Source organism: Toxotes jaculatrix, chromosome 10 (assembly GCF_017976425.1).
Source record: "Toxotes jaculatrix isolate fToxJac2 chromosome 10, fToxJac2.pri, whole genome shotgun sequence".
Classification (NCBI taxonomy): Eukaryota; Metazoa; Chordata; class Actinopteri; family Toxotidae; genus Toxotes; species Toxotes jaculatrix.
Genome location: NC_054403.1, coordinates 20,398,383 through 20,416,371, shown reverse-complemented (window position 1 = coordinate 20,416,371; position 17,989 = coordinate 20,398,383). Strand labels below are relative to the sequence as shown.

At 42.4% G+C, this 17,989-nt stretch overlaps 1 protein-coding gene across 2 annotated transcripts in view; it reads left to right on the top strand.

Moving 5' to 3' along the window:
* The first annotated feature begins 984 nt into the window (after positions 1–984).
* med12 (mediator complex subunit 12) overlaps positions 985–17,989 on the top strand; it is a 20,601-nt gene continuing 3,596 nt past the window's right edge. Inside the window, exons 1-37 of one of the 2 annotated variants that reach the window (XM_041047820.1) lie at positions 985–1,120; positions 1,867–1,971; positions 2,076–2,267; positions 2,546–2,705; positions 2,891–3,066; positions 3,639–3,749; positions 4,108–4,380; positions 4,517–4,663; positions 4,924–5,023; positions 5,137–5,273; positions 5,467–5,598; positions 6,364–6,490; positions 6,698–6,927; positions 7,043–7,102; positions 7,269–7,442; positions 7,883–8,027; positions 8,956–9,074; positions 9,979–10,122; positions 10,219–10,382; positions 10,823–10,954; positions 11,195–11,422; positions 11,529–11,673; positions 11,981–12,101; positions 12,738–12,848; positions 12,941–13,054; positions 13,178–13,314; positions 14,021–14,200; positions 14,504–14,575; positions 14,673–14,836; positions 14,979–15,140; positions 15,366–15,567; positions 15,707–15,816; positions 15,983–16,118; positions 16,583–16,732; positions 17,025–17,390; positions 17,528–17,669; positions 17,756–17,961. In XM_041047820.1, the coding sequence (XP_040903754.1) occupies positions 1,019–1,120; positions 1,867–1,971; positions 2,076–2,267; positions 2,546–2,705; positions 2,891–3,066; positions 3,639–3,749; positions 4,108–4,380; positions 4,517–4,663; positions 4,924–5,023; positions 5,137–5,273; positions 5,467–5,598; positions 6,364–6,490; positions 6,698–6,927; positions 7,043–7,102; positions 7,269–7,442; positions 7,883–8,027; positions 8,956–9,074; positions 9,979–10,122; positions 10,219–10,382; positions 10,823–10,954; positions 11,195–11,422; positions 11,529–11,673; positions 11,981–12,101; positions 12,738–12,848; positions 12,941–13,054; positions 13,178–13,314; positions 14,021–14,200; positions 14,504–14,575; positions 14,673–14,836; positions 14,979–15,140; positions 15,366–15,567; positions 15,707–15,816; positions 15,983–16,118; positions 16,583–16,732; positions 17,025–17,390; positions 17,528–17,669; positions 17,756–17,961 (5,676 nt within the window). In that variant the 5' untranslated portion in view covers positions 985–1,018. Of the gene's footprint in view, positions 1,121–1,866; positions 1,972–2,075; positions 2,268–2,545; positions 2,706–2,890; positions 3,067–3,638; positions 3,750–4,107; positions 4,381–4,516; positions 4,664–4,923; positions 5,024–5,136; positions 5,274–5,466; positions 5,599–6,363; positions 6,491–6,697; positions 6,928–7,042; positions 7,103–7,268; positions 7,443–7,882; positions 8,028–8,955; positions 9,075–9,978; positions 10,123–10,218; positions 10,383–10,822; positions 10,955–11,194; positions 11,423–11,528; positions 11,674–11,980; positions 12,102–12,737; positions 12,849–12,940; positions 13,055–13,177; positions 13,315–14,020; positions 14,201–14,503; positions 14,576–14,672; positions 14,837–14,978; positions 15,141–15,365; positions 15,568–15,706; positions 15,817–15,982; positions 16,119–16,582; positions 16,733–17,024; positions 17,391–17,527; positions 17,670–17,755; positions 17,971–17,989 lie in introns of both variants that reach the window. The other variant, XM_041047818.1, reaches the window with a different exon arrangement.

Here is a 17,989-nt window from a genome sequence, read left to right as displayed (position 1 = left end):
TGTTTTAACATTGCATTGAGAAAACTGCTGAAATGAAATGCTGGATGTTTTAACAAGTAGGGTATGTCCATTGTTCATTTTTCACTTTGTTCCAGGGCAGAAATGAGCTGTCGAGCAATGTGTACAGATTTCTTTACTGTGTGATATTTTGATTAAACATATTCATTTAGGAATATGCACAAAACTGTAATACTGAAGGTTCTAAATCTTAATGTTGACAAATGAACTCTTTTCAAGACAGGGCTTCAATAACAGTGAATAAAGCAGAACCCACCTTAAGACCCAGATCATATCAGATAATTGTGTGCCTTGGTGGCACATATTTCTGCACAAATATTCAATTAAATTAGCACAAACCTGCTGACACGGTAACATGAGCGCGGCGCATTCAGGAACTTTGGGGTTACTGGTTGTTAATCCAGCCACCCCCATAACTGTGAATCAGCTCAGCAGAGCAAAGTTTCGGGCCTGCACATCTCCTTACTTTGTTTAATAGGATCACAAAAGGGTCAATAAGATTTTTATCTTGTGAAATGATAGTCAAATAACAAGTCAAGGGTTGTATTTTGCTCTTTGTAAAACCTCTGCATGAGAAAATCAAGTTTGTAAATGGGTTATACAGACTTAAACACAAATGTATACTCATAAGTACAGACTTCAGCCCTGCTTTTACAGCTGAAATCAGGGTCCAAATTTGTACTTGTGGCACATAGCATAAGAAAATATAGTGCTCATTTTCGAACAGTTTTCTGTTTTGAATCTGCAGTAACATTCACAAAGGCAGTCTTTGTGCAATCTCACTACTGCTATAATTTATGCACAAAGTTACACTCCAGCAATGGTCTATTTATTGCTTTGTTGCAGAAAGTAGTATAAATCCAAAAGGAAAGGGGCAATCCAAGCTTATTAGTTTTCTTCATGACTTTTATTTTGAAGTTCGTGGCGGAAGTGCGTTTGGTTGTTGTAGCTCGGTTCAGGCTGCTGAGGAGGAGGAAAGCCCTGGCTGTGATGCCGCTGGATGATGGCTGCTTTCGGGATCTTAAGTTACGAAAACCGGCCATTAAAGCGGCCCCGGCTCGGCCCTCCAGACGTTTATCCTCAAGATCCAAAACAAAAAGAGGTCAGATTTTTACGATGCGTAGTCTTTAAGGCCAGGAATGATGTTTTGTTGGGGAAAATTTTGTGCCAAGAAGCTGTGCGAGCTAACACTAGCTAGCCTGTTTAGCAAGCCCTCTAGACGATCGGGGCCTAGCAATAACAATGAACAGCACCTAGTTGTCAGTTTGTTAGCTAGCTCGCCAGCTTATTTGGAAAACAACCGGTTCGTTAGATAACAGAGTTTGCTAAGCTAGCGTGTCGGCTGGCGGGTGCTATCCAGTTAGAAATAAACTGCTACTAGTATTTAGGTCTGTGATGGAAAATAATATGCGTTGGCTTCTTACATTGTGCGTGACTGGTAATTGTTTGTTAGCTTGATGTTTTGGTACAATCAGTTAGCGTTAGCGAAATCAGCACAGCTAACCCTTATGATCTATACGACTGTGAGCTAAATTGTCTATGCCGAGTTTTAAAATTTGGGTTTGGCCTGGCTGGGCAGTGCTGTTGGCTCCTGATCTATTATTAACGTAAGATAATCTGTTGATGTAGAGAGAAAACTGGCTGATTTGCCTCAGGGGTATATATAGTCACCGTGTCTGCGAATATCAATAATGACTTAGTAACATTTCGTCATAATTATGTGCTTTTTCTTTGAGTCAGCAAACCCAATTCATCACACAGACCACACAGATCAGATCAAAAATATTGAGATACTGTAGGCTGATGCTAGTTACTACGAATATGCATTGAAATGTGTGTTTGTTTCAGGATGAGTTGACTGCACTGAATGTGAAGCAGGGGTTCAATAACCAGCCAGCAGTATCTGGTGATGAACATGGCAGTGCCAAAAATGTCAACTTCAACCCATCAAAGGTAAAGAGTCTTTGCATTTTAGCTACTCTGCTTATTACTTGTATTTTTGTATGAGTGCTTGTTGATTGATTTGGCCGTTACATACTTTCCTTAATGCTTTGCAGATCAGTTCAAACTTCAGCAGCATCATTGCAGAGAAGCTGCGTTACAACACATTTCCAGACACAGGGAAGCGTAAACCACAGGTCAACCAGAAGGATAATTTCTGGCTTGTCACAGCAAGGTCACAGAGCTCCATCAATAACTGGTTCACAGATTTAGCTGGGACTAAACCCCTAACTCAGTTGGCTAAAAAGGTAAGACTCTGGTGTATGTCACTAAAAGCCTTCTTTACTAGAATATGTCCTCCTCATGTTGTTTTAACTGGCTGTATAATCACTGGAGAAATCTGCTTTGTACATGTGAAATATTTTTTCCACATTTCCCTGTGCTTGGATTAGCTGGATAATCAGTGAAATTTTTCTGGCAGAGTTAATTTTTTCTTGTCATTTGTGGTCTTTTGATAGAAATTTTCTTGGTGTGTGCATTTTTCCCTCTCAACATTACTGATGCACATGAAATACCCTGCTCACAGGTTCCAATCTTCAGCAAAAAGGAGGAGGTTTTTGGATACTTGGCCAAGTACTCAGTCCCTGTCATGCGTTCAGCATGGATGATCAAGATGACCTGTGCGTATCATGCAGCCATCACAGAAACTAAAGTCAAGAAGAGGCATGTGATTGATCCTTGTATAGGTAAGCAAGTGAGGCAGGTAATCAGTAAGTTGTTGTTTTTTTTGTTTTTGTTTTTTTTTAAGAAACTGGTGTGTTTTGAGACTTGTTTTGTTCGATTGGCTAAAAATACATAATTACGCTTACTTCTATTAGATTTTTCTGGGGCTTTGAAATACATTTTAATTTGTCTGTGTGTGTGTGTGTAGAATGGACCCAGATCATTACTAAGTACCTGTGGGAGCAGCTTCAGAAGGTGGCCGAGTTTTATAGACAGTTTCCCTGCCAAGGTTGTAGCTCACCCCTACCAGCCACTCCTGCTGACGTCGAGACGGCCATGAAGCAGTGGGAATACAACGAGAAGCTGGCCATGTTCATGTTTCAGGTCACTTTACTCTTTAAGTCTGCTGCTGAACAGTGTCACAGTGGGTTAACGTGTTACAATAATCACATTAATTTTTTCAATGACACAGTTTTAGTATTGTGCTACAATGATTCTTTGGTATTTACATTAGTTGCTGCTGTGCTGAAAAATGTGCTATGGGCATTTCTTGTGTCACACATAAAATTTCAATATAATTATCACATATTACATCATCGCACCGTGGCAGAATTTAGCTATCAAAGAAAATGCTGGTTCCTCTGGTTGTTGTTCGTTCTGCTTTACATTTTGCTGGAAGAACATATGTACTACAAAACAGCAGAAGACATTACTTTAAGCTTTATTAAACAGGCACATCTTCGCCTTTTTAATAAGAAAGATCAGTTTTAATTAGATGTACAGCAAGTATCACAGGAAAAATTGAGACTCGTGGCATGCTACTTAGAGAAAATGCTGTAAAATCTATATCCCTTAGAACAATTTTAAACATAAAACAAGACAATAATATGATTTATTTATTTATTTATATTTATTTGTTGCTCACAGAGGAAAAATAATCTGTGTTCTGTGTACAGGATGGTATGTTAGACAGACATGAGTTCCTGACATGGGTGCTGGAGTGCTTTGAGAAGGTCCGACCCGGTGAAGATGAACTTCTCAGACTTCTCCTGCCCCTTTTACTACAGGTATACCCTTATTATTCTCCTTTTACTATCACCTCAACATCTCTTCCTCAGTCTCACATCATCGCTTGTGTGCTGATGGATTACATTTGGGAAACATGGAGTCCTACTTAACATTCACACAGCTGTACACAGTTACACACACTCTATCTGCTGCTCTAGCGGCTTCTACAGCTGTCAACAGTCTGTCATAAACCAGTTGTGTGTCTTCGTCCAAAGCACTTTGCTGGTGTTGACCTTTTGCTGACAGTGGCCTCTGGGGCCCAAAGCCTCTCATTTTCTTTCTAATTCCAAAGCTGACTGATGTTAATGGACACTGAGTGCTGTGGGTAATGCTGTGAATATCTGCTCCGTCTTGCAGTACTCAGGGGAATTTGTACAGTCAGCTTACTTGTCACGGAGACTTGCTTACTTCTGCACACGGCGCCTCAACCTGTTGCTAAGCGATGGGAGCCTAGGCCCTGGCACAGGAGGACATCCAGGGCATGGCATCTTGACGCAGCAAGGTAACGCCCTACCCCCCACCCCAACCTCCCAGCCAGCAGGAGGGAACCAGCCCCAGACACCCTTCACGGATTTCTACATCTGCCCCCAGCACAGGCCTCTGGTGTTTGGCCTCAGCTGCATGTTACAGGTATTATACTTCACCATGCTACAATGAATTAATGTGAAAATGGTTTTGAAAATGTAAGACAAGACATAAAATACACCACTTACTAGTTCTATTTTTCCTTTCTCTTTTTATTTGTGTCTCGCTCTTGTCACATCAGAGCATAGTGTTGTGTTGTCCCAGTGCCCTTGTGTGGCATTACTCTCTGACAGACAGCAGAAACAAGACCGGCTCTCCTCTGGACCTCCTTCCCATCGCTCCGTCCAGCTTACCAATGCCAGGAGGCAACACTTCCTTCACACAGCAGGTACCTCCATCAGCACTGATGTAGTGAAAAAGGAGAGAAAGCTTATCTTAAAGTACCACTAAAGCTTGCCAGTGAAAATCCATATTCTTGTTTGGACATATCAGATGGTAGGAGAGACCTGTCTCCTGATAAAAGCAGCTGGGGAAATTCTGGCAGTAGTTTCTGTAACCACTCTTGGTTGGTTTTCCCATTGGTTTCTGGGTATTTCTTTATTTGCCAGATGACAGGGTGATGTTCTCTGAACCCCTCTTTCACCGCAGGTCCGTGCAAAGTTGAGAGAAATCGAGGAGCAAATTAAGGAGCGAGGCCAGGCAGTGGAGTTCAGGTGGTCTTTTGATAAGTGCCAGGAGACCACAGCAGGTAAGAAAACTGTTCATTTATCTCTGCAGACACCTGTTTACAGCTCACACAAACAGGCTTGTTGGGGGACAACAAGGTCAGTGCTTGAGATGGGATTTGTACTCTGTTGCCAGGGTTCACCATTGGAAGGGTTCTCCACACTCTGGAGGTTTTAGACAACCACAGCTTTGAGAAGTCTGACTTTAACAACTCCCTGGATTCGCTGTACAACAGGATATTTGGCTCAGGCCAGAGTAAAGATGGCCATGAAGTAAGGACTGATTCCTCTGATCTCTCTATACACATATATACAGTGAATCTCTTATAGACCAACATTAAAGTTAAAATTTTGATGCTAGTAACTGTGCTGATACCATGCGATTACTGATCATCAGATTATAAAATGTGGCACCTAGTGATTCTGTTTTTAGCCGCATTGTCTCATAATGCATGTTTCTGTCCAGATGTCTCCGGATGATGATGCAGTGGTGACCTTGCTTTGTGAATGGGCAGTGTGCTGTAAGCGCTCTGGCAGACACAGGGCCATGGTGGTGGCTAAGCTGCTGGAAAAGAGACAGGCTGAAATAGAAGCAGAGGTAAGAGACACACCACCTCTGGCTGACTTCTGAGACATGTTTCTGTCTCTTGCTTGTCTTACACACATCCAAACTAATTTCCTCACAATTTTAGTAGAAATCCATTTCATTACATCTTCTTTTATTGGTTTCCAGCCTTTTTGGCATGTGACCTCTTAAAATACAGCAACAACTACTTGTGACTCTGCATCACAAGTTAGGGCTTCACTGTGCAGATGAGTCAAGAGCAGTTCAAACAGAAAATTAAGTTTTCCTGCTCAGATTTTCATGTAAAGGAGGCCCGAAGAGATGAAAGTATTCAGAATGTTACCAGAAAAAGAGAAGTTGAAAAACAAAAAATCAACAGAAACTTGTATTTTTTTTCTTATTCCTTTAATTATATTTTGACCTTTCAGATTTATTTTGAGACTCCACTGATAGAAGTCTGAGTAAACATACTAGCACGTCTGAAAATATCAGCCTCTGATATTTATTTGCATTCTTTTAAAGTTTGTATTTTACAGACCAAAATTTGATTTTAGTCCACTCTACATGGTATATTGTCCAGTGTGAATTACTTCTTAGATACAGACCCTTCATACACCTCAACATTATAACATTTCAAATGGTCCTGCAGCATAATTCACACTTTGGTGATATCTGTAGACTAACTGTAAACCCAAATGAACGTCTCAAATAAGGAAAGTTTTTAAAAAAGTGTTCTACATTTAGCACTCAAAAGTCTGTTTGCTCTGTGTTGTCTGTCTGCTGTGCGTTTGTTTGCAGAGGTGTGGTGAGTCGGAGGTGGTGGATGAGAAGGGCTCTGTGTCATCCGGCTCCCTCTCAGCTGCCACACTACCCGTCTTTCAGGATGTTCTGCTGCAGTTCCTTGATACTCAGGCCCCCACACTGAGTGAGTCTTTGATTATTTTTTTTTTCCTCCTCCATTTTCTGCGGCTTTGATTCTCAAATGTGTTAAACTTGATCTCAGTCTAATGTTGAAGGAACTTTACTTTTTGTCTTTGCCTTTAATTTCATTACCCAATGCATATTTATTATAAATGATTTGGCGAGGGACACCTGCTATTAAATTATTCAAATCCTCTTTTCCCCCTCGTAGCGGAGCCCGGGAATGAAAGTGAACGAGTGGAGTTTTCCAACCTGGTCCTGCTCTTCTGTGAGCTCATCCGTCACGACGTCTTTTCCCATAACATCTACATGTGCACGCTTATTTCCCGCGGTGACCTGGCATCTGACTCCCACCTGCCACGTCCACGATCCCCCAGCGATGAGCCCTCGGATGAATCAGAGCGCAAGGAGCAGGATGCGGGCAGCAGTGTCAAGATGGAGGCATGTTGGAGGCATCTGTTGTTGGTGTTGTGGAGTGTGATGAATCATTTGTGCAGCAGTACAAAGTAACAGTGTGGTGTAAGAGGGTAACGTGAGGTTATGGTTTGTTCAACAGGATACCGGTCTGTCAGAGTCGATGGAAATCGATCATAACTCCAGTGCTAATTTTGACGAGGTAAACACAGTATTTAGCCTTTTAAGTTTCCTTGCACAATTCATGCATAAATATAGTTTTGAACTAAGTGTTATTTTAGCAGTTCTCTCTCGAAGAACTCTCTTGAACTCTTGGCATTGCTCATGTACCCTTCCTCAGAGACATTCAGCTTCCTTTTGCCTTGCAGATGTTCTCTCCTCCGATGCACTGCGAGTCTAAGGGCAGCCCCTCTCCAGAGAAGCCAGCTCAGGAGCAGGACAACAAGGCTGGCTGTAAGGACAAGGGCTTGGACCCGGCCTTCCCTCAACTCTACGAGCAACCCCGCCACATTCAATATGCCACTCATTTTCCTATTCCTCAGGTGAGCTAATAGTTTGGTATTTAAAAAGAAATTCTAGCAAAATACACTTCTGGGTTGTTATGGGTGAGAACATATTTAACTTAGAACAAACCAGATTCTATTTTGTTTGGATGTTTAGTAAAGCTTCAGTCGTAATACATAAATATACAATATGTTGGCATGTAGTGAAGTTTACAGTTTTCTTTGCTTACAAGTAGTGGCTGAAATTGTTTTTCAGTCAACTCAACAACTGAGAAAAAGTTAGTTTTTATAGTTAACAGTTGTAAAGTAAAATCTGTAAAATTATTCCTCAATCCTTGTCATGCCTATGGTGAAAAAATATATGACCCAATATATCTTTTCCTGTTTTTTGGGTTATGTTATTTCTTAACGTGCTGCCTGAGGTTATCGAGTGCATCCAGTTTATAAGGATCTTTCTTTCTTTGTGTCTTTGCCTTTAGGAGGAAAGCGCCAGCCACGAGTGCAACCAGCGGTTAGTGGTCCTGTACGGTGTGGGCAAACTGAGAGATGAGGCGCGACACACCATCAAGAAAATTACCAAAGACATCTTGAAGGTGCTCAACCGCAAAAGCACAGCAGAAACAGGTAACACAATTTAATCAGCGTTTGAGTGATGCTTAATGTCCTAGATTTCCCATGTAGCTGATATTTTGCATTACCTTAGCTGTAGGCATGCAGTTTGTCTGACAGCCAGCTGCCATTTAAGATTACATTTCATCAATTTTATTATACCGACTTTTCATGTTGAAGAATGGAAATGGAGTCAGTGAAATTGCTTTGAAGTTTTAATGCGTTTCCCACAATTTATTGAGTCGATTTTTTTCCTGCTTCTCTCTGTAGAATAAGCCTTGTATATCATATTAAATATAATGTTTTGCCTTGTGGAAAAGAGGAGCTTTATCATGCTTGAATGTTTGTAAAACACTGTTAACACGCATGCTGACTGTTCACTTTAGTACCGTGGCCAGTCCAGCTGTTATCCTCCTAATAACTCTCCTCTATGAATACTTTTAATCTGTATTCCTTTTCTCATGCCCTTCTTAAGAGAACAAGCTTTTTTTCTTTCTTTATCGACCCTGGGGGGTTGCATTACTCAATCTTCTTTCCAACCAATTTCTATGCTAATAGCTCTCATCTGCTCACAGACACTTTATCTCAGATACATGTGACCTTATTAAGGTGATTTAAGGTTTTCGGAGTTATAATTGCACAGACTGGAGTGTTTTGTGTCAACCTAGCACATTCCTGTGAGCTCATGATGACCTTCAGCTTACAACTGTGTTTTTCTTAAATGAAAAGCACCATTTTTCTTGACTTTGTGTGCCTTTAAAGCAGTGTCTTTTGCAGTAAAGCTTCAAATCGAGGGATGGGCTGGAAATAAGATAACAGGCCACTGGTTTAACTTGATTTCACGGCTGGCCTGTCAGGCAGACTGGAAAAAATACCGCTGACCAGTTATGAGTTGCTGCTTCCCCTCTTATTTTTTTTTTCTTCTCTTCCCCCACATGTGCAGGGGGGGAGGAAGGACAAAAGAGGAAGAGGAGTAAGCCGGAGGCCTTTCCCACTGCAGAGGATATCTTCTCCAAATTCCAGCACCTCTCCCACTTTGACCAGCACCAGGTCACCTCGCAGGTAAGACCAGACAACCTCACCAGCTACAAGGTTTATAAATGTAAATACTCAAGCAGCCTAAAACAAGAGACCTCCCAAGGTGACTCATTTAAATGTAAATGTAATTTGAGTGTAATTTGATTTCTCTAGTGAGATGTCTGAATACAATTTGAATGGATAATTCACTCGGGTGGCTGTAACTGTAACCCAGCAGAACATAATGTATTTAAATTTTAGACAGAACAGGTTGTAACGGAGAATGCAGTTGATCCCCAATGCAATAAAGTTAATAATATCTCAATAATATCTTTGCATACACTTTGCATTTGTACAAGTTCATTTGCATTTTTAAGTGCTTTTAATTCAAGTATAGCTAATGGTCCCAGGGTCAAGTCTGCATGAAACTAATACAGATTTAAAAACTCCCAAGGTCAAAAGCTCTTTCATAATCAGGGATTTGCCCTGTTTTGCCAGCTAGTTGTCAGTTTCATATGAAAGAACAACTTTCCATGCTGTGTTGGTATTCCTCTTTGTGTAAAACTAGTGCAGTGCCTGTTAAAATGTGCCTGTTTGTAGGGGCAAAATCTAATTTGCTTTGCACTCTTTTCACTCTTGAATTTTGTCAGATAATGGAAACCATGTTGTTTAACCACCTATCTCTGTTTATAAAGTATCTGTGAGATATTGGTTGTTTTTGCCTCTATTTGTCTGACCCCAAACAACACAATCCCAGTGGCTGGTAAAATATTCTGGCATATTTTGAATGTTTCTGCTCATTTTAAATATAGACTGTTGGAGCTCGACCGTACAGCAGCATATTGTTCTTTTGCAGCTCAGAGACAGAGCCAAGGCTGGAAATATTGTTTTGGGGTTTTGTTTTGTTTTTTTGCATGTAAATGATGGCTGATATGTTGTTTGTGTGCAGGTGTCCAGAAACGTTCTGGAACAGATCACCAGCTTTGCCTTAGGGATGTCTTATCACCTGCCTCTCGTCCAGCACATTCAGTTCATCTTTGACCTCATGGAGTACTCCCTCAACATTAGTGGCCTCATAGACTTTGCTATTCAGGTACTGCCAACTTCATCGCCAGTGTCATGTAACATGGATAAATCCAGCTAAATCTATTTTTAATCAACACCGTTTGTGAAAATGTGTGTTTTGTAGCTTCTGAATGAGTTGAGCCTGGTGGAAGCCGAGCTGCTGCTGAAGTCATCCAGCCTGGTGGGCAGCTACACCACCAGCCTGTGTCTGTGTATTGTAGCTGTGCTGAGGAGGTACCACTCCTGCCTCATTCTCAATCCTGAGCAGACAGCGCAAGTTTTTGATGGGTATGTGACTTATAAATCATGATGTTTGCCAACAAGATAGCAAAAGTCTAAATCTAGACTAGACCAGATATTTAATTGGAGGCCCAAACCTGTAACCGGAGGGAAACAGCTAGCCTGGCTCTGTCCAAAGATAACACAACAAATGGTTTTGTTGTTTGTGTGTGCTGCACTATTTCTTCAGGATGTTAATGGTCCTGGTCGAGGAATAGTCTGGCTAGCTGGCTGTTTCCACTTCCTGTTTTCCAGCCCTAATGCTAAGCTAAGTTAGCCGGCTGCTAGCAGTAGCATAATACTTACCGTACAGCCATGAGAGCAGTAAGAGTCTTCTCATCTAACACTGAGCAAGAAAGTGAATAAGCCAACCCAAACTGCCATACTTTTCCTTTAAATATGTAGCTAAAGACGTCGCTGGTGGATCATGTGTGTAAATGTGTTCACAGGTTGCGCATCGTGGTGAAATCAGGTGTGAACCCAGCAGACTGTTCCTCTGCTGAGCGCTGCATCTTGGCCTATCTGTATGACCTCTACACCTCCTGCAGTCACCTCAAGAACAAGTTCGGCGAGATTTTTAGGTAGGAATGAATCTTCAGCTGTTTGAAAATTAATGTTTATCGTTGTCTTAACAAAAAAAAAACATATAACCTAACATTTATATAGAGTATACTACACATGTACACAGATTTATAGAATTTGCATCCAGTTTTCTTAACTATCCCAGTGTCATTTTAGTTCCTTGCTGTAATTTATAGTTGCTTCTTCTTAGTACCCGCCTTACCTCTGATTCTCCCTTTTCCCCTTGTGTTCTTTCTCAGTGAGTTCTGCTCCAAAGTGAAGAACTCCATCTACTGCAACATTGACCCATCAGACTCTAACATGCTTTGGGATCCTGTGTTCATGTTGGACGTCATTGCCAACCCATCCGCTAATGGCTTGAGCCACCCCATGGTGGGCAAGCTCCTCAACGACTCCCCAGCCAACCGCTACAGCTTCGTCTGTAATGTGCTCATGGATGTGTGTGTGGACCACCGAGACCCTGAGAGGTGCTTTACCCTAGTCACAATGATATTGAATAATTGTTTGTCTCCCGCTGCTACAGTTTTCAATTCCCTGTTGGACTGTTATTGATATTGTGTAATGTGCTTTCAGGGTGAACGATATTGGGATCATGTGTGCAGAGCTGACGGCGTATTGTCGCTCTCTGAGTGCCGAATGGCTCGGTATCCTCAAAGCTCTCTGCTGCTCCTCTAACAATGGCAACTGTGGCTTCAATGATTTGCTGTGTAACGTAGATGTAAGTTATGGTTCCATAATTGTTTATCTAGCACATATCTTGATAAATGAACAATTTTACAGTAATGTGGACAACATAGTTTTGATCCCTACCATAGCTTGCCTTTGAAACAGCTGTTCTGTTGAATTTCTTTGTAAATCACATTTTGGATAATAATATCATCTAAATATGTTTTTACACTTACCCACCTTTCGGCTTAATTTTAATATTAATTTCCAAATCTCATATTTAGTTTTTCTCTAAATTACGGCGCCTTTTTCCATCATACAGCGTTTTTAAAGCTTATCTCTTCGCTCGTGTTCTTCAGGTTAGCGATTTGTCCTTCCATGATTCCCTGGCAACCTTCGTAGCCATTCTCATTGCAAGACAGTGTCTGCTCCTTGAAGACCTGGTTCGCTGTGTGGCCATTCCTTCTCTCCTCAATGCAGGTAAGGATTATTTAACATTAAGTATTCTTTTTTTTCTTGAGTAGTTGAAGTAGTTGAGCTATTTTTTTTTATACCCCTGGTTGGGAACAATCCAAAAACAATCTATATATAATCTCACAACCATTTAGCTTACTGTAAATGAAGGAATAGTATATTGCAACTTGGCTTATAGAAAGAAATACCAATCTGTATAATGTGTTACTTCTGTCAGTGAGGAGGGTAAACACAGCGTATTTGATCAGGGTCCATGAAACCTCGATGTGCTTTGTGCACTGGCCAGAGAAGTGCCTCTCTCTCCCCGCTGTTAATCTTTCTTCTCCCGGTTTGGACACAAAGCCCCATTCAGCCGTTCTGTTTGGTTGGGTTTGGCTCATTTTATAATGCAACTACACACACCAAATGCTAACAGCTCTGGCTTGTGGTAAATGCTTTGTTCTCACTCCATCTTTCACGACAACAGCTCTATTAAAATTCCACTTCATCCCGACTGATGAAAAATCTATCTAGGACAAGGTTTAATTTTAGATGTGTGACACCGGTATAATAGATTGCGTAGCCTATGCAAAACGGTGTGAGCTATGTGATGCGGAGAAACTCAACTCTAATCAATGCAAATGTGTCTGAACTTACCTTCAGCCTGCAGTGAGCAAGACTCTGAGCCAGGAGCCAGACTCACCTGCAGGATTCTGTTGCACCTTTTCAAGACGCCACAGCGCAACCCTGCCCCCCAAGATGGTGTGAAGTCAGGTAGTGGAGACAGCCAAAAACCTTTTAACATAGTTTGAGCACATTTTTGTTTCTACCTGATTGTGACTTTTTGTCTTATACTGGTGTTTCAGAGAAATCCTCAGTTGGTATCCGATCGTCTTGTGATCGCCACCTTCTTGCTGCCTCTCAGAACAGCATTGTTGTTGGAGCAGTATTTGCAGTCCTAAAAGCCGTCTTCATGCTGGGTAATAATCTTTGTAACACAGTCGTATTAATAAGTCTAAGGTCACAACCTGCCATATAGGTTGACCTCTACTCATGAAGCCACTCGTAGATCTTACTGGTTGATTTTACTCGTCATGTTTCAGGTGATGCCGAGCTCAGAGGCTCAGGACTGTCTCACCCTGCTGGCCTCGATGACATATCTGACGGACGCAATGTCTCTATCGAAACGGCCAGCTTGGATGTGTATGCGAAGTATGTTCTGAAGACGATCTGCCAGCAGGTGAGAACATGAGTTGAAATGAGGTGAATGATATAAAAGCAATAAAATGCACTACCACTGTTAACACAGTCGGTGTGAAATGGAAAATGTGAAAATGACGGTGCTGAGATAACTGAGTGACAGATGGCTTTCTCCTGAGTGGACCAGTGCACACATGCTTCCTTTTCATGTTCAGTGTTATCAGTGCTGTTGTATTTTCTGTCTGAAAGCTTTTGTGTGAATGCACATTGAAGCAGTAAACTTTTCTGTTTTTGCTAATATAAGCTCTCCTGCTTTTCTGAGCTACTTGGAAATGCAGCAAGCCAAAGATGCGAATGAAGTCATTTTCTGCACCAGATGTCACTTATGCCATATGGATATGAAGGCCAGAGAGAGTGCTGGTGGCAGCTCTGGCAGCAGCTCAGAGGGCTGGACGTGCTCTGGGGCCTTAAGAGACTTCAGACACATTTTCTCCCCAGCAAGGCTCTGACATGTGCAGTTCTATTCCTGAGAAATGAACCTTTGCCCCATTTTCACCACCACCCACCCAGCTTTGGTTAAGCTTGTTTTGCATGAGTCATGAGTTTACATGGCTGTATATCTTAAGCTCTGGCATCACTGAAGTCTTGCTCCTGAAATCAAGATCTTTGCATCTCACTTTCACATCTCCCATTCTGCCACTTTGTCCTCCTCCTTCCCCTGCTTTCCCTCTTGTTTCGTCTTGCAGGAATGGGTTGGAGAGCGCTGCCTGAAGTCTCTGTCTGAGGACAGCAGTGCCCTCCAGGACCCGGTGCTGGTAAACATTCAGGCCCAACGGCTGCTGCAGCTTATTTGCTATCCTCACCGCCAGCTGGACAGTGACGATGGTGACAACCCACAGAGACAGCGCATCAAACGCATCCTACAGGTAGACAACACTCATGTTGTGTTTTCATTTTACTCACGTTTCTCTGATCGATTCAGAGAACGATCTATTTTTGAGTAAATTAAGACTCCTTTAGGGGCTGGGTCTTAACCATCTCTGATTATTCTCTTAAAAATCATAACTTTCTTGAATCAGAGCTGTGAAGTTTTGCTGCCCTCTCCTGGCTGGATCAGGGGTTGGGAAAGTGTCCTTACAGTGCTGTGAACTGTGCATACTCAGAACTGGCTTTTGACAAGAAAGAGGAAAATATGTAAATAACTAACTGTAATCTTTTCTCTGTCATAGAACATGGACCAATGGACGATGAGGCAGTCGTCCCTGGAGCTGCAGCTGATGATCAAACAGAGCACAAACAATGTAAGCCGCTGTTTTAAGTGCATTTAACAGAGGACGAAATATGAATGTGTAGTCTTTGTCAAAATAATCTGAATATGACCCATTTATTTTTCAAAAGGAGCTCTACTCACTCTTGGAAAACATAGCCAAGGCCACCATAGAGGTGTTTCAGAAATCAGCTGAGATGAACTCCAGTAACCCCTCAGGGAATGGAGCAGCAGTCCAAGGTGGATCCGCATCCAACAACAACAGCACCACAAGCAAGATGAAACCTATTTTAAGGTGTGTTCCTCTTTGTATGTAAATATAGTATTCCACACAAGGGCTCAAACACTAACCGCACAGACCTTCATTTCCTTGTCTTTTTAGTTTGCATTCAGTGATGCTGAAGTCTTAACATTTGTGTTTGCGCTCTGATCTGCAGCTCATCAGAGCGGTCAGGTGTTTGGCTGGTGGCTCCGTTGATAGCCAAGCTGCCCACCTCGGTTCAGGGCCATGTACTGAAGGCCGCAGGAGAGGAGCTGGAGAAAGGACAGCATCTGGGCTCTTCCTCACGCAAGGAGAGGGACAGGCAGAAACAGAAAAGGCAAGTGGCAAACTCATTCTTCTTTGATAGTAGTTCAGATAAGATGGTATCAATTCTAGTTGCTTTACAAGATAAAAACCTTTGCTAGCATCCGGCAAATTGAATGGCTAAAAGGATGTTTTCATTTTTCATCACCCTCACAGGCTGTGGAAGCCACAAAAACAATATTAGCCAGCCATCTGAACATGATATCTTCTTTATTGAGTTGAATTTTCCCTTCCTCAGTATGTCTCTGCTGAGCCAGCAGCCATTCCTGTCTTTGGTGCTGACCTGCTTGAAAGGGCAGGATGAACAGAGGGAAGGCCTTCTCACCTCGCTCTACAGCCAAGTGCAGCAGATTGTCACCAACTGGAGAGAAGACCAGTACCAGGATGACTGCAAGGCAAAGCAGATGATGCACGAGGCTCTGAAACTACGCCTGAATCTTGTAAGAATTTCTTGAACCAGTTCTACTGTACAGAATCCTTGTATGTTGACTCTTTGGAGATTCTTATCCCAGGGAACCAGCAGGTTTTTAAAAGGTGTTTAAAAGGAGAGTAACAGTATTCGTTCCTCTCCTTACACAGGTGGGCGGCATGTTTGACACGGTGCAGCGCAGCACCCAGCAGACGACTGAGTGGGCAGTACTACTCCTCGACATCATCAGCAGCGGCACAGTGGACATGCAGTCCAATAAGTGAGTGTTGACCATAGAGAAAGCCCCAATCCAAAGTGCAATCCACACATCTTATTCTGTTAGTTGGGCATTTGATATGAAATATTTGTTATTATTTTTAAACAGCCAGTACAATTATCACTCACTTGATCCGTCGGACTCTTGTTTGTCTCTCTCTCTCCCACAGTGAGCTCTTCACAACTGTGTTGGACATGTTGAGTGTGCTCATTAACGGCACACTGGCTGCTGACATGTCCAGTATCTCTCAGGGCAGCATGGAGGAGAATAAGAGAGCCTATATGAACCTGGTCAAGAAGCTCAGGGTAAGAACAGCACACCTCTCTCACCCAAAGCCAGGGTGCTGAGTCTGAAGACGTGCTCCTGCTTTTATTTAAGTAGGAGCATTTTATATAATGATTGTTAACTCTGCCAATGGGTTTTGTGGCACTTTAAAGTTTAAAGTTTTTTGCGTTTTTTGTTTATTGCTATTTTTTTTCCGTCAAATAAGAAAGGAGATGAAAAGGTTATAGCAACATTAGTTAAAAATGATGCACGTTCAGATGACACTTTGCACAGTATAACCCCGTCTCCCTAAATAGTCATCTCAAAGAAGACTGTGTTAAATATGTGACTGACCACAACAGTATCAGGGTTGTGAAACAGTAAAATGAATCATCCAGTGTGAAAAAGTATTTCACACTTGGGGAAAACATTGTCAAACTGGCCGATTATTTTGCATTTTTACTCCTTTGCCCCTCTCTACATTGTACCCATTTTACTTCCACAGAAAGAGCTTGGAGATCGGCAGTCAGAAAGTTTGGAAAAAGTTCGCCAGCTACTGCCGCTGCCCAAGCAAACCCGTGATGTCATTACCTGTGAACCTCAGGGCTCGCTCATAGACACGAAGGGTAACAAGATCGCTGGCTTTGAGAAGGAGGTAAGCAGCTTTATCACATGCTCATTTTGTAGCTGCAAAATCAGATACACAGTGGACATGTTTCACGTTGTACCACAATGTGGTCACAAGCACTTAGAAAAGAGTTAGTGGAGAGAAAAAATAATGCAGCTTGTAAAAATAAATAAGTAAAAACAGACCCAGATCAAATGTTCCTCTGGGTCAAGGGTAGACTAAGTACATGCCATATAGTCTGCCATGCCATAAGTGCTGACTTAGCTTAAATAAATTGAGGTGAGCATAACATGTACACGCTGTGTCTTTGTTCCATCAGGGCCTTCAAGTATCAACCAAACAGAAGATTTCTCCTTGGGATGTCTTTGAGGGTCTCAAACACTCTGCCCCCCTCTCCTGGGGCTGGTTTGGTACAGTGCGTGTGGACCGCAAGGTCACCAAATTTGAGGAGCAGCAGCGTTTCCTGCTTTACCACACCCACCTGAAGCCCAAACCTCGAAGCTATTACCTGGAGCCGCTCCCTCTGCCCCCTGAAGAGGAGGAGCCTCTGACGCCTGTCTCCCAGGAACCAGAGAAGAAGATGATGGAGGCAGTGAAGCCAGAGAAGAATGTGCCCGCTGTGCCCGCTGACTCAAACAAGAAGAAATCCAATAAGAAAAAGAAAACTCCCTCTACCAAGACTGAGGTGGGTTATGTCTACTATTAAGGATTTAATAATAGTTTGGTTTTACTGGCAGTCATCGTTGATATATTTGTTTCTTGGATTGATGTCTCTGAGATCAGATTGCAAAAGTGATACAATTTGCACTTTTTCCTCACCAGGACTTTGTGAACCGTACACCAAGTAGTGTGAGCTATGGGACTAATATGCCACCTGAGCTCATGCAGAACCACCCATATGGCAGGCTGCCGTACAGCCAGCCGGCCATGAACATGTACACACAGAACCAGCCTCTTCCTCCAGGTCAGTTCACGGCATATTGCTTCATAAAACAGTAATTTAAATGCCATCTTAGATTTTGGTTTACGTTATTTGCTTGTTTTCCTCAGGAGGGCCTGGTTTAGAACCTCAATACAGACCTGCCCGCAACCCACAGATGAACAAAATGATGACTACTCGGCCCAGCTACCCCGGCATGATGCCTGGCATGCAGGGAAGCATGCCTGGCATGATGGGACTGGACAAGCAATACCAAATGGGTTATAAACCCCAGCCTAGCATGCCACAGAGCCAGATACTGCGCCAGCAGCTGCAGGTCAGACTGGTGAGTCAGTCTTCACTGA